Source organism: Cebus imitator, unplaced genomic scaffold, assembly GCF_001604975.1.
Source record: "Cebus imitator isolate Cc_AM_T3 unplaced genomic scaffold, Cebus_imitator-1.0 Scaffold226, whole genome shotgun sequence".
Taxonomy (NCBI): domain Eukaryota; kingdom Metazoa; phylum Chordata; class Mammalia; order Primates; family Cebidae; genus Cebus; species Cebus imitator.
Window position 1 is genome coordinate 1,548,782 of NW_016107541.1, and position 15,952 is coordinate 1,564,733.

General features: G+C 39.3%; 1 protein-coding gene across 7 annotated transcripts in view; it reads right to left on the reverse strand.

Annotated features, from left to right (window-relative positions):
* The window catches only part of SEMA5A (semaphorin 5A), a 505,017-nt gene that overhangs the window by 65,399 nt on the left and 423,666 nt on the right, over nt 1-15,952 (reverse strand). For all 7 annotated transcript variants that reach the window (XM_017496928.2, XM_037727285.1, XM_017496926.2 and 4 more), the window contains one exon: nt 11,439-11,586. In XM_017496928.2, coding sequence (XP_017352417.1) covers nt 11,439-11,586 — 148 coding nt within the window. The remainder of the gene's footprint in view (nt 1-11,438; nt 11,587-15,952) is intronic.

Sequence of the window (15,952 nt, forward strand, 5' to 3'; positions counted from 1 at the left end):
ATAAAGAAGTTGTGGTACACACACACACACACACACACACACACACACACACATATACACACACACAGTGGAATATTATACAGCCTGAAAAATGAGATCCTATGATTTGTCACAACATGGATGGATGTGACAGACTTTATGCTAAATAAAATAAATGAAACAAAGAAAGAGAAATATTGCATTATCTCATTTAGATGTGAAATATAAAAATAAGAGGTCTCATATATGGAGATAAAGAATAAAACAATGATTACTAGGTTGGCAGGCTGGTGCGGGGGAATGTGGAGATAAAGGTGAAATAATGCAAAGTAGCAAATATGTAGAATGAACACCGTGAAAGATCTAATGAATAACATTAGGACTATAGCTCATGATAGGGTATTGTACTCAGAAATTTGCTAAATGACTAGACTGTATGAGTAGCTGCTTTTTCCTCATAGACAGGAAAAATGGGTAACTATGGGATAAGGTGGATATATTAATTTGTTCCACTGTAGTAATCATAGGACTATCTATGTGTCTCTTTTAACATCATGCTGCATATCTTAAATATACACAATAAAATTTTACTTTAAAAAGACGGGGGGAAAAGTATTCTGTGAACAATAGCATCAACACACCAAAACAATGTAAATAATAAACTGGTACCCAGAGCATTTTGATTTAAGCCTCACAAGTCGTAATCCTGCCCCAGTTGTAAGCAGAGATTGCACTTCCTTATTTACCGTGGCATCCCCAGAGTCCATCACAGGGTAGAAGCTTACTCTTTATTAAATGAATGGTGGAATAAAAATGGGGAAATAATCAAGATGCTCAGATTCTAGGTACAGAGTGTGAGCTCAGGTAAACCTCTTAACACTACGATGTACGAAGGGCCTTTGAACCTGAGCAAACCAAATGAAGACCATGCCATAAGCACCACAGTCAGTTAAGGAGATGATCATATCTTTTAAGCAGATGTAGTCTCTGCAGCTTTTTGTTCAATTCTCTACTTACTTCATTTTAGAAAGGTATTGGAAATGAGTCTGCTAAGGCAACATGCTGGCCTCTACAACATGGAACCTACAACACATAATGGTTCAGCTGATCTCCACCTTTTCTGTATGTTGGATGAGCGGAGCTAATATCGATTAGAGTTACGGGTTTCAGATTGGGATCCTGGGGTGGAGAAAGAGTTGCTCTCAGTCAATCATGGCCCAAGTGCCATACGGCATGAAAATCTATCCTAGAACCATGGCCCAGCCTGTACAGCAAGCTGATGGACTGAAATAGGATTTTAAAGGAAAGAATGAACTTTTAAAAGATACAAATGAATACAAGAGCCCAGTTGTGATGCTACAAGTTGCACATCACAAAAGAGAGCCCTCGGGTGCTAGTAAGAGGGACAACATCAGTACATCACTTAAGTCGGTTAAATAACCAAATCTCTTTTTAAAAAATATGGGCTGAGTGTGGTGGCTCATGCCTATAATCCAAGCACTTTGGAAGGCTGAAGCAGGTGGATCACTTGAGGTTGGGAGTTCAAGAGCAGTCTGGCTAACATGGTGAAACCCCCTCTCCACTAAAAATATAAAAGTTAGCTGAGTGTGGTGGCAAGTGCCTATAATCCAGCTACTCAGGTGGCTGAGGCAGAAGAATCACTTGAACATGGGAAGCGAAGATTGCAATGAACTGAAATCATGCCACTGCACTCCAGCCTGGCATCAGTGTGAGACTCTGTCTCAATAAATAAATAGATAAAATAAAATAAAATAAAATAAAATAAAATAAAATAAAATAAAAAACAAGCAACACTACTCCAAGAGATCACTGTCTTCTATTTTCAGTGACAAGTGCTTGGTAGAATCAGAAGCAGACAGAAATTGACCAAAAATGTGTCCAATTTAAAGGGAACATTTAATCGACTAAAAGGTTCAATGAGTGTTCTTTATGGGTAATCAATTAATTAGCCCAAATCTATCAGCAGGACTACAATCAAAGACTGAAGATGCATTTGGAAAAGAATATTGTCTGATTGTTTTTAAATAGACTGGTATTAAGACTTTAAATTTAGAGAGTCACTCTTAATTAATTACTCATTTTGAATAGCTTCAAATCTGACATTTAAAAAACCAGGGACATGGGTTTCATATGACTGAGCATTTGTTACATGTTTAAAAGAATCTGTTCGTTCTGTGTGTGCTGTCTACTCATGTAAGTCTATAAAAAAATTTAAAATTGTAGCCATTTAGTAGAAATTGTTACGATAGAAATAATATTATTGTCTCTCCATACATAAAGTTTAGGTACTGTAATTATCACATATTGAACAATCTTTAACATGAAATTTATTGGAAAGTTATAGAGAAAAATCTCTCTCTCTCTGTGTATGTGTAACTTAAGTCACTTTTACAGTAGAAAATCTCTTCATGAAAACTTCTTTCAATTAACTTTGCAATCACTGTATTTGAATTACTGTAGTCAGAAGAAAACATTTTTAAAAACCATAGAAATGTACAAGAGTCTTCCAACATTATAAATAAAACATTTTTGTGAAATATTCCAGGTCTCCATACCAATTGCAATTTCCAGAGATTGTAGATGATTATTTATATGTCCTAGAGGCAGACTCTTGATGGATTAATTCCTATAATCCACCATTTTTCTTTTCTCTCCATCTGTGCCATACATCATTCTTAAACTTGATTGTCAAACTTTCAGTGTTAAATTTTAGAAAACATACTTTTGTGGCCATCTGCTGTACCACTCAATTTTGTGTACGGATATTAACTTTTTCAAAAAGCTTAAGCCTCCTTTAACAACATGTGGCATTTTCACTCTGACAGTCTTTCATATTTGCAAACTCTTCACTGAGATATTTTATAACAAAAGAAAACAAACTTTGCATTCCCATGTTTATGAAGATATAATATCTGGTTTCAGCAAGGGAGGTCAATCATTCCCACTGAAGAAGAATATAGGGAAATAAAAATGAGTGCCTTTTACAACCACAGTGCAATGGAAGCGCTCAGAATGAACCTTATTCATGAAGGTCAAGGTCATCTCTTTAGCTTTCATGGAAATGGGTCACATGAAAATTCTAGATCATTTCCATCAGAAACGGTAATTGTTAAGGACGGACATGTCTTTCCCCATCAGTTACCGAATGGTACGTGAAGGGTACCTTCCATAAAGGGGAGGGGAAAGAGAAAGCCGCTAGAATGATTTTGACTCAAACTAGGTGAAGCCACCAGAGCTTTTGATTTCACACATCAGCCTGTGCCCAACAGGGTGGATTTTGGGGAGATGAGCCCCTTGGTGACCTTAGCTCTGCCCCCCTGCTTTGCTCCTGTCCCCCTCCTCCCTGTCCTAGCTACCTGCAAGGCTGCTAGCTAGTGGCAGCAGCTCCAGATTCACTCCCAACATTCTGTGTCCAGAGAAAGAAAGGCCCTTCCCTTTCTGTATTTCTCTCTACGGAGAAGTAAAAACTTCTCTGAAGTCCCAGGAGACAGCTGGGTTAGTGAGGGTGCAGCCTGGGTGCATTCTCATTCAATGGTAGCAGTGAAGGTGACACACTCCCGAGAGGCATCTGCAGGCTTCTCAGAAAATCAGTTCTGCTGCCCATAGCAGTGACCTTGATGACAAACCCTAGTGGGAGCTTTTCCCTCTTTCGTGCCTGACCCCCTCATTCTCCCCACCTGCTGCTGTCGACTTACTATAAAACCAGTTGCTTTAAGGCTTTGTCTCAAAATCTACTTTAAACAGTGGTCAAGCTATAATGCCAGACTTGTCCCTCTCAGCTCCTATGCCCAAGATGAAGACTCTAGTCCAAAATAAAGGTTGGAACTTTCTATCTCTGAGGCTTTGAAGAACACGCTGAGTTTTCATGCACTCAGTTCAGGGCTAGCATGGCTCCCAGGGTGCGCTGCCCTTTTTCAGAAGTGCTACTCACATCTTCATAATGTTTAATACTCCCTTTGGAATTCTGCAGTGCACAACCTGCACAACTGTTTGCAGGGCCTTTGGAGGAGAAGGTGAAAGGAAAGGAGAAAGATGGGCATCACTTCTCAGATGCATCTGGACACCTGGGGCTTTCCCAAGGTTCTTTGCATTCTTTTGGACCCTCACTTGCACACACATTCTGAAGTCACTAGGGGTTATCTCAATAAATGATTAATAGTTTACAGCTTTTAGTTAGAATGATTCACTATATCAAATCTGGTGTGGTATACAACAAACTTCTAAGAGCACATTGGTGTTTAAGTTAATCTTATGAAAACTACAGTCCTTAACCTTTTCAATTATTTATCAAATATTCAATTGTTTATCAAATACTAGATGAGGCCACAGAGTGTAGTGGGGAAATGAGCCGGCCGCCATTACAAATGTCTGGCGCTGAGGCTGGCAACACTTCCTATGAGCTGGACCGTCTCCTTCTTTCCTCCAATTTCAACCTCTGTAAGTTGATTACACTAATAACAATACTATGTCATTGGACTGTTGGGAAGAATTCTTCACCAATTCCCTAAGAAGTACTGTAAACAATACCTGGCATGTAGCAACTGCAATGACAGATGATAATGATGGTAATGAAGAATATTATAAAAATTCTGTATGTTTGCAGTGGAGTGAGAGTCAATTATTTTATGTATTTCTTAAACTTTATTTTAGAAAATTGCCTTTCTAGGATTATAAAATGGTATTTTCATGAACAATGGATAAAATTAGTTCTATCTAATCCAGGCCCACTGGCGTGTTAAAGTAAGAACATCTTCCAGACATACCAATAAGTAGGCCATACAAATAGCTTACTATTCATATAGGGTCTGTATCAGTTAGGTTGCAGGGGTATTAAGGCAGCAAATAAGCTTTTGGAAATGGGTCTAGGCCCAAAGTAAAATAACAATCCTTTAATAAACACATATAATTTAGTGTGAGCTGTCAATGTTTAAGTATCCACAGCTTTGCATATGTTGGAGTGACATTGCCTAAACATAACCAAACAAACAAACGTAAGTGAATAAGGAGAAAACATTTCATGTATCTCTTCGTAACAACCTGCCTGTCCTCTAAGGCAGGACTATGAATCTCCAGGAAGCCACTGTTCAAAAATGAGGAAACACCAAATAGGAATACAAAGGAAACTGATGATTACCAACTAGCAAGCAGCCAATTTTAAAACAGCTTGTTCATTTGTAAAAATGTCAGTCTCTCCCAGGCTAGCTCTCCTCTGTATTTCATGATGAAAAGAAGTGCCAGCTGTCCCACTTGAATAAAGGTACATACCATTGCAAGGAGGCTGCTATGCACTTGAAAATGTTTTAGTACCAAAAATTAAATGAGGAACTAGAGGTAATTTTTACAGTTTAGGAAGACAGGAAATGCGTGTTTCTAAAAGCCACAGGCATACATTGTCCACGGAGCATTAAACTGCTGCTCCCCTGACACCAGTCAAATAGGAAACTAACAGATAAAATTGTCCCAGATATCAAAATTCTATTAAGAGTCTAATAAGATATACCACAAGGATGCTCAGAAAATGTTTTACAAAATATATCCTGAAAGATATATTTTATGCCATTAAACTATTGATACTTACTGAAACATTAGCATTGTCAGAAGTTGAAATTAAAACACTTCTTGAAATAAAACTACAAGAACCATCTACAGTATGCTTTACATATCAACAAATTAAGAATAACATAATTATCAAAATTTACACAAAATACTTACAACAAGCACATGGCTTGTAAAAAATCCCGAACATGGATTCAGAACCTTAATCCTGAATAAAAGCAGTAACATTAGGCAGATGAGGCTATCTGCAGCTCATACCTTTTACAAGGTAATTAATATGAGCCTCAAATAATTTTTGTTGGTATCAGTCAGATCATTTAAAATTGGGCTTATTCATACATTACTGGCCAGAGGCAAATACAGCTGAGGCTGTTGGGAAGTGACTGGAGCTAAAACAAATACAAAATATACCTGTTTGGGGTTTTTGAATGATCTAGTTTCACAGGTATGAGTATTAGATCTTTCTCCTTAATCTCACTGTTCTTGCTCTTGTATTTTCTGAAGGAGCACAGCACCCTGGATTGTCTCAGGACCTCTGAGTGGAAAGACCTGGACCTGGTGTCTTTCTCTCTCCACCTGTTGGGTTTTTGGTCATCTAACTAGTTTTCTACAGGTCTTGATTTTCTCATTTAGAAAATCAGGAATATACACAACAACCTTCCCCAAAGCATTCTGTAGACCCTAGTGTGCTACACAACAATGTGCTATTTTCTAATGCCTGTGGCTATTTTCACATGTCACAACCTATTTAAAATTCCAATGGCCAGGTTTCATTTGCTCTGAAAATTATCCACTGTCCCATTATTTGACACAAACAAACGTTAGTGTGTATATCAAATCTGATTGACCCTCTCAGACTCCTTTTTGACAGCATGTATTGATGGTAATGTCTTTCTTCTTGACCTTTCCAGGCGTTCTGTGGTCTGGTTCTTTTGTATCTAGGAAATAAATATCTATCCTACACTCCCTGTTGCTCTCTTAAATCATAGCTTTTGGTCAATTGTTTAATGCTTTGTGTGATATTTCAGTAAGAAATATAGTGCTGGCAATATTAAGCCTGTTGTTTTTTGTAAATTATTTTTGCACTATCTGATGCTGTCTTCAGGTCTGATACAGCTAAAAAAAAATAATAATAATAATTTAAATCTGCTAAACCTTTGAGGAAATTTTGAGTTGCATTAATATAAGAAGTAATTCTGTTTATAACACATAACATTTTATATCTTTCTTCCTTTCATGTATTGTCATTTTCAGCCAAAATGTAGAGTTAACATTTGTGTTACAAATTTATCTTCAATTAATTCCTATGCTCATGATGATCTCCTAATGGTACTCTATGGTTGGCCAAAATGATCACAATATTATAAAAATTAAGAGTGTTAATTAAGAGAAGAGGTATAGAAAGACAAAAAGCTCCTCTTTCTTTTAAGCTACACTTTGATCTAAACAGGAGTAAAGAAAAGTAAGGCTTATCATTTATCACTTAACATTGGGCAAATAATTATGCAAATGGAGTTGTCTCATTAAATTCTATTTGTGCCCAGAGGACCAGTTCTCCAATGCTGGTCCAGTCCTCCACTGGCAACTTGCTACTGGGCAAGTTCATTAATCTTTCTCAGGTTGACTTTTTCCATCTCCAAGCAGAGATAATAATAAAAACTGCCTTGCAGGGATATAGAGAGAATAAACATGATAAATTTTAATCACTCTTAGTGCAGTGCATGGCATGTAGCAGGCACTCAACAAAAGTTATTTTATGATAGAACACAGAATTTCAGGCTATCATTAAATATTAACTCCAGTATGTGTAGTTATAACTTAATTTCAATATTTAATTTGGCATCATCTAGTAAGTTGGGATTTGCAAGGCTTCATCCAACAAGAATTGTTACAGTTACTATTGTCAAAACTGGGTAAAAAGGAAAAATACACAGGATGGTGATAATCATTTCTATTTTATGAATGTCCAGGTTCGACTTGGCATGGGCTAGGATATATAGAAATATTATGTACTATGTGTAATCTTCCGAACAGCTCTGTCATTCAAGTGTCCATGCTCCACATTTCATTTGAAAACAATCATGTGGAGAAATAGAACAGCAGGTCAAGTCTCACAGTGACTCAGAGGCAGAGTCCCTCTGACCCACCATCCTGCTTCTTCCACCTGCTCTGTGAAGCCACAGGCATGTGGGGCTGAACTGCAGACCTGGAGAGCAGCAGCAAGGACCAGAGGACCCCAGATCCTCCTGTGGTTTTAGCCTACTGGGAAGTGGGGAGTAAATGTCTGTTTTTTAAGTGTCTTATTCTGAGCTCTTCAGAGGTATGAGCCACCAGGAAGGGACATTTCTTAGAAGTCATCCCTCAATCAGCTGAACACATGTACCCTAGGGTCCAGAGAAGGAATGCCAGGGTCACAGAATCATCAGTTTTGTTGTCTGGCCCTGCACTTTGCAGAACAAGACAGAAGCCCAGAGGGCAATGAATGCATCTCAAGTTCACAGAGTTAAGTGGCAGCATAAGATCCAGGTCCTCCCTCTGTATCTGTCAATCAGCTCCCAAACTAACGCAAGGCTCCGGGTTTCCCAAGCCTTTGACATGGGGAAATTTACAAGTAGGGATTCATGGAGAGAATTAATAGCTCTTGCAAGGGCCCTTCACTTCCTCTTTATTGAGATTCAAATAAAGACTTGCTGACTTAGTCTTAGATGAGGACATAGAAATTCTTCAAGTGAAGCTGGGAAAATCCTTTCATGAAATTTCAGCTTTAAAGTGTTGGCGAAAGCAAAGATTCTCGAGTCTTTTCTAACCCATGCATACTTGAACTTGAAATAATCAATTCTGTCTTTTTCTATAAGCTGTTATAATAATCAGGAAATTCGGGTTGTTATACTTTCCACAAACATGTTCTGAATTTGTAAATGACATCTCATTATCTGACTCATTTTTAATAAGCTGGAGCTTGGAAAAGCAGCTGAAGCCCATGGATAATGAATGAAGAAATAAGACTAGAAAGGAGAACTCAAACACAAGACCTTCTGCCAGATCTTACAGATGTTGCCGTCCTAGATACAGAAGCTCTGAGTGGGAAGAACCATCATGCCCTTCTCCAAGGAGGAGACCAAGATTCAGAAATATCACCTCTTGTTATCCAGCTAGACACTGGCAAGCAGATGGTTACTTCATGACTCCAAAATCAGTATAATTTTTATACTTAGAGTTGCTATGTTGATAAAAAGAACTCAATAAAAAACAAACCCTTTGTGGTGAAGGATTTATAAACTGTAGCTAGAATATGAAGACCAAAAATGTTTTGTTTTAGCTAAGTAACTGTCATTTTTAAATCAACTTGTTAGGAATTCAATTGATTGATAGTATATATCTTCCACACAATCCAAAGAAGCGGAGCCCTTCCTTTCTGCTGCTTGCACTCCTTGATTAGTGTGAGCTGGCATTTCCTGCCTTCGAACAGATAGAAACTGAAATGCACGCGAGAAACCAGGTCAGAAGAAAATAAAGACACTTCTGCCACTAAGAGGTAGAGTGCTCCTTTGTGCTACAATAACAGTTTCCTAGAAGTAAACTACCAGAAGGCTAAGTTTGGCGGTAAAAACAAAAAGAAAAAAAGAAAAACAAACCCCTAAATTTCCTAAAAAGTGACAATAGTTTCTTTGGAGACATGTGTATTTTTCTAGATTGGAAAGCAGAGGTTACATTTGTTTCACAAACCGTAATTCTGTAATAAATAAACCAATAAATACACAGACATTTTAGAAAGACCTTCACTTTTTACATTTATAATCAGATGTATGTCACACATACACACATATTATAGTAACTACATAGAAAAGCTACATTCTTACTTAATATATTTTTTCTTTCATCAAGCTATATTTGAAGGTAATTATAAATCAATTCACAATGAGAAAATTAATGATGTGGACTGTTTTCTGAATTCTTCACACTGCAATGTATTCAGAAACTAAGGTGAGAGATCAATCCAGATCCTCCATTCCTGCAGTTTCCCAGCAAGTGAGACCAACCTTGACATGGCAATGCAGGCCCCAGTGGGCACACAGCATGCCACCAGGAACAAAACATGATAGTCCTCAGCCTAACATAAAGTTACCCCATTTAAATAGTTTTCCTAGAACACATGAGTATTCATAAATTTGCCATTTTAAAATAATTTAAAACAAATAGTTTTAAATGTCAGCATCTGAAATATCAATAAATATACATCTTAATGAAGATTTTATCATAGTCTACAGTTAGTTCAGGCTGATCTGGAAAGAAGTGTCTTTACAGTCAGTAATAGATTATGTGAAAGCTATGATAATATTTTTTCTAGTGGGAAGGGGAAGAAATCTAATTGTAATTTTCAGTAACAGAAATCTCCTTAGGTCTCTGGTGTAATATCTGACAAAGCACCTCATAACCCTCCTCCTCTCCCTGAATTTCCCAAGGATATCTGGGCTGTGTGGGTTTTGCATGTCACAAAAGCAGGCTTTACAGCAGCACAAAAACATTGCTTGGCCTCACAAACCAAAGGATAAAGATGCTGCAAAGGCCACTGGAAAGATCAGTGAGGAAGGAATTTAGCCAGACCTTGTGCTGAGCCTCTCAATCAATACCTTTGCTACCGTCTGTGTCCACTCTGTGCAGCCAGCACCGGGGGCAGGCAAGTGAGGGGAAATGCTGTTACTCTTACAGAAGAAGCAGGAAGGCAAAAGCAAGACTTTTGAAAAGAGCTTGCCCAGCCAGGCGCGGTGGCTCACGCCTATAATCCCAGCACTTTGGGAGGCCGAGGCGGGTGGATCTTGAGGTCAAGAGATCAAGACCATCCTGGTCAACATGGTGAAACCCCGTCTCTACTAAAAATACACAGATTAGCTGGGCATGGTGGTGCATGCCTATAGTCCCAGCTACTCAGGAGGCTGAGGCAGGTGCTTAAACACAGGAGGCGGAGGTTGCGGTGAGCCGAGATCATGCCATTGCACTCCAGCCTGGGTAACAAGAGCAAAACTCCTCCGTCTCAAAAAAATAAAAAGCATGCCCAAGTGGAATTTTATGTGACAGGTTAAAGTGTCAAAAGAAATATGACCTGCAAAGGCAGGAGAAAAACAAAACAAAACAGAACAAAACGTGCATTCTCTTTTATTCTCTCTACATTGGTGCCAATGCTCTGACAATGGCTTTATATAGTTTCTCAGCCCCCAGGGTATATCCGGTTCAGCCCCAGTGTTCTATACCTTGGTGTGGGCCTGGCACGGGGATACTATTCTGTGTCCCAAAGCAAATAGAGTGCCATAGATAAGCAAGTTGAAAGGCTTTGTCACTCAGAAATCAGAACAGAAAAACTCCTGGGACAGTTTATCCCATACATGAATACTTAATTCACGAAGCCTTCAGGCTACTCTTTAGTTCCAGTATTTTCTCCAGATATTCTAACTAAATTGAAACACTTGTATGATTTGTAGCACCTAGTGTGTGCAGAGCATCTAGTACTTGATCATGTTGTGTTTACAGAGTACTTAGTGTTTGCAGAATATATAGTGTCTGCCAAGAATCTAATGTTTGCAGAAGATCCAGTGTGTGAGAGGGTCTAGTGTGTTCAGAGCATCTATTGTCTGGGGAGCATCTAGTGTCTGGACATGTCATATTTATAAAGCATTTAGTATCTGCAGAGCATAAAGTGTTTGCAGAGCTTCTAGCATCTACAGAGCACCTAGTGTGTGAGACCATTTAGTGTTTGCAGTGTACAAAGTATGCGTACCTTGTGTGTACAGAGCCTTTATTGTTTGCAGAACATCTCATGTGTACAGAGCATTTTGTGTGTATTGAGTCTGAACTCTCTGGCTGGGTGTGAGAAGGAGGCTACTCACCACATTGCAGCCTGCACAGTCAGGCCCATTCTCACAGGTCCTGCGACGAGCTTGAATGCCACCCCCGCACTGGGCTGTGCACCGTTCCCAAGGACCCCAGCCTGTCCAGAACATGTGTGGGGGACACAGCAAATGTTCATTGCAGTATCTGTAATGAGGAAACCAAAAGGAAAAGGAAACTAATTAGTGCCACTTGAGACCACTGACGTCTTCATCTCCATCCCTGCACCAGATGTGGAACACATGGGCATGCTCTGTGTGGAGGGGCTTGCTGTACTTGGAGCAGCTGCACATACAGAAGGCAGATGTGACGCTGGCCATGCTGTGTGTGCACAGACAATGGGATGCACGGCAGACAGTGAAGAAAATGCTAAACTCACAATGCAGGATGGATCTTCCTGTGCAGCCAATTAAAGGAAAAACAAAACAAAACCCTTCAAACAGACACCCAAAAATAAGAGTATACAGAAAATACTTAGGTAGGGCATTTATCTTCTGAACATAAACATTGAAAGACAAAGCAGGTTACAAATACAAAGTCAGCATAGCTTTACTTGGAATTCCTTTCTTGTTCTTAAATCAAATAAGCCCAGAGTTATATTAAGATAAGTTAAAGAAAGTTACGGCATGGGTTTAGCATGAAGGCCCATGCTATATACAGCCTAGGCTATTCTACTTTTAAATTTACTTGTAGGTTCTCAGAATAATGCCAAACAATATAAAAGACCACTTGTTATTCAAAAAGAATTGAATTATTATGCAACTTTACAAATATTAGTTCAATTTTTCAGTGTTTGAATATACTTCTAAACTTCCACATACATATTCATTTGCTAAATTTTAGCCAAATATCCAAAGCCTCCTTTATCCCTATCATGAGTCACATTTCTCTTCAATTTTTAGTACTGCAAGTGAAATGAAACGAAGTGAGGGAAACAAACAAACAGCAAGGAAACAGAAGGAAACAGCCTGGCGGTCTACAGGGTACAACTTGTAGGAAGAAAGAGGTGACTCGGAACAACACCAAATGCAGTGAGACACACTCGGTGATTAAAGAACTACTGTAACTCTATAATCCATCCACTAAGACTAAATTCCCATATTTACCTTCTAGGGAATACTAGAATGCACAACGTTTTCTCATGTCCTCCTCTCTTGCCAGGCCATCTGCCTTAAGAAACAAGAGGCAAAGTTTCCCATCGTTGGCGTAAGTCAATCACCTTTACCTTCATCAATATTAACAGAGGCTTAATCTTGCAGGGCCTATGCAACAGGAATTGTAGAGGGCTTCCTGGTCACAGGTGTTCACAGTCTAAGAGGAACACAGGGAAATGCACACAGCTCAGAATGTGCAAAACTATCTTAATACCCAGAGGCATCACTGTAGTTATTTATGCAGAAGGAAATGCTTTTCTGGAACTGAAAATGAGGGCAAATGGTAGCCAGCCACCAGGAAAAGAAATCTGGAAAGTGTAGTTTCCTGACAGTCAATGCGGTTAAGATGGAACTCTTTTTCTGTCAAACCAGAAAAATTTCATGGGGACTGTGAGGGCTTTAGAAACAGGGACAGTGTGAAAAGTAGAAAGCAAGGCCGAGCTGAGGGGTGACAACAGGATGGGGCACACTGAGCCCCTGTCAGTGTTCTGGAAAATAATGGAAGATAGAAATGGAAAGAATAAAGCAGGAAAGGTCACTGAGATGAACAGAACAGAGAAAGGGAACAGGGAGCGGGATGATCTGTCTTTACCAAATACAGTGGACAACTGGAACTTTATAAGAAATCAGGTAAGTTACACAGAGCTCCAGAGATAAAATAACTCCATGGGAATTAGGTGGCAGACTCATCTCCAGTAGTTGGTGCCTCGTTTTGACTATGCACTGGAGCCCCTGCGATTCGAGGAGTTTCTCATATTTCAGTATGAGGTCTGCATCTCCCCAGACAGGAGAGTTTAGCAGCAGGAAGAGCACACAGAACAAACAGCAACTAGAGATGCTGGACTGCAGCCATTCAAATGAGAGATACTTGAAACTAGATAACTACCATGGTGTTGAAAAGAAGGGGAAGAAGCGATGCAGATGGGGTTTGGTAAAGAGAAAGTACAATATGGCAACTGTGTGAATGCACGGAAACAAAACAAAACAAGTGGAGCCAAAGTCAGCCTCTTAAGCGAAAGTGGAAGGCAGAAGTCACTGCTACTTCCTGGGAGCGACAGTTGATACGTAGGGGGCGAAGGACCCTCCAGAGAGTCAAGAACCAATCAGGCAAGCCATTTAGTTTGTCCAAACTTTCAGATTTGAGAGTAGCCTATAGAACGGGACAGTTATCACTCTTCCTCAGCTTTTCCGCATTTAAGATAACACAGAAACACTAGGTTTCCCTCCTTAGGTGGTCACTGTAGTCTCCCAGTGTCCGACTCTCAGAGCTCAGGGCTACTGGACATTCCTATACGTAGTAGGGGAATGGGAAGGACCCTCTAATTAAGAGGGCATGGCCTCTAGATAAGAGAGACAAGACAAAAGTGAGACTATTATAGATGAAAAGGATTTGACCTTAGGAAGTATGTGTAAATGTGTCAAGTTACAATAAGTAAATATTAGTATGTGTGCTGGTTCATGGAGTATTCCGGGAGGAAACTGACACCTGCTTTGAGAAAATATTTTGAGGAAGTCAAGAAAACTCAGAATATCAGAACTGTCAGCACTTAGTTAAATTATCTGTATATAGCTCACTGTGGGTAGCATGACAAGTAGGCCATGTCCATTTCTAAGCTGATTCACCAGCATTCAAAAGGTATGCACTTCTTAGAAAACTCGATTCTAATTTCAGCTTTCAACAGGCCCCCCCACTTCTAAAGAACAAACAAGAAAAAGGGTATGGAAGAAAGAGAAAAACCTTACAAAAGATGTTTATTAAACCCTTGACTTTCAATAAAAAGCACAGCAACTGAGCTACCATTTCCCCAAAGCAAAATAAACCATAGTGCACAAATCCTTTCTCTCATTTGCTGACAGCAGGCCATCCCTGAAAATGCTCAGCATGTTATTATCGTGAAAATCTACTGCAGGGTAACCTGTGCGTGTAGCATGGAACTTTCAACCAGTGTTAATGAATCATCTACTGAGCTGCTATTTTAAGGTTGTCAATCCTGCCTTCTTTTTCTTTCTTCTATCGTAGTCCATGAAACAAGCCATACCAGAATCTGTTAGGGTATCACCCTCTGAAATTGCAGCCTCCCCAATAAGAGAGGTCAGAGGGAAATAGAAATTGCTAGGCTAGCTCTTTGTATCTGGGTTTTCACTAAGGAATTCACCCTGGAAGAGTGCTCAGAGGCAAAGTCTTCAGAAGCCCTTAAGCATGGATCCTCCACAATTGTGAGAAAGCATTTCCTCTCACCCTCTCCCTGCTCCCACCCCAACTAACTCATGCTCCTGAGAGAGGCCCCTCTTATGAAGCTATACAAAAAACAATGAGGTTGAAAGTCAGTGACCTTGGTATCTCTGCTGGTTAAGGGGTTTTTAAATTAATTTGTGGATAAAATGTCTACACAATGGGCCAAAAGTTGGTTTCCCTTTCTGTAGTTCCCAACATGCTGCTGCTGACTTTTAGCAAACAACGAGCTCAAATGTTTTCCAAATGTTCTTGGGTCTTGTGTGTTTTCTAGTATGTGAAAGCACTGCAACTCACAGATGCATCTCATGATGCATTAATAATCAAGATTTTAATTTTGCCCATGACTGCTTATTATCATGTTGCATTTAAAAGCAAGTTAATGACCCAGCACTGTTTCTCTATAAATTATCCACTTTTTTCACAAATCTAGTCCCTTATGAAAATAACGACCTTTTACAATTTCACATGGACTACTCAGCACTCTGTCATGCTATAAATTGTTCTTTCTCTTATAAAATATAAATTGCATAATTTGTGTTCCATTCTGGTTAGGTCCAAGCTAGTTGTTCACTGCAACCTCTGTTAACCTGAACCAGTGAGGGCCTCTTCTGAACTATTTCCTCCTTGCTTCACTCCAAATGATCTGCCCTTTACTGGGCCATACTTCCATAATGAAATTTTTATGGCAACAGAGAAAATGCATGTACATAAAGTCTACCATAATATTCAATTCAACCCATTTAGGAAGATAAGTAACTTGTGAAGAACATCACTTTGGCTCACCACAGGACTCAGCCAATATACTGATGAAGACAAATAATCGCATAATAAAAACCATTGATCCCTGGGACTCTTTGAGAATGCATTGGACAGGCTCTAACATGTTCCCCGTGATCCCCAGCTCCTAGAATTCATACCTTGTGTAATCTCCTCCTACTGAATGTGAGTGGGACTTGTCACTTGCTTCTAACCAACATAATATGTGAAAGATGATACAATGTCACTTCTGTCATTATGTTACATAGATTGTAACGTCCTTACTTCAAGAAAACTTTCTCCCTTCTTGGCTTTGAGGAAGCAACCAAAAAGATGACAAGGACTCCGTTATCAAAGAATTGAGGGG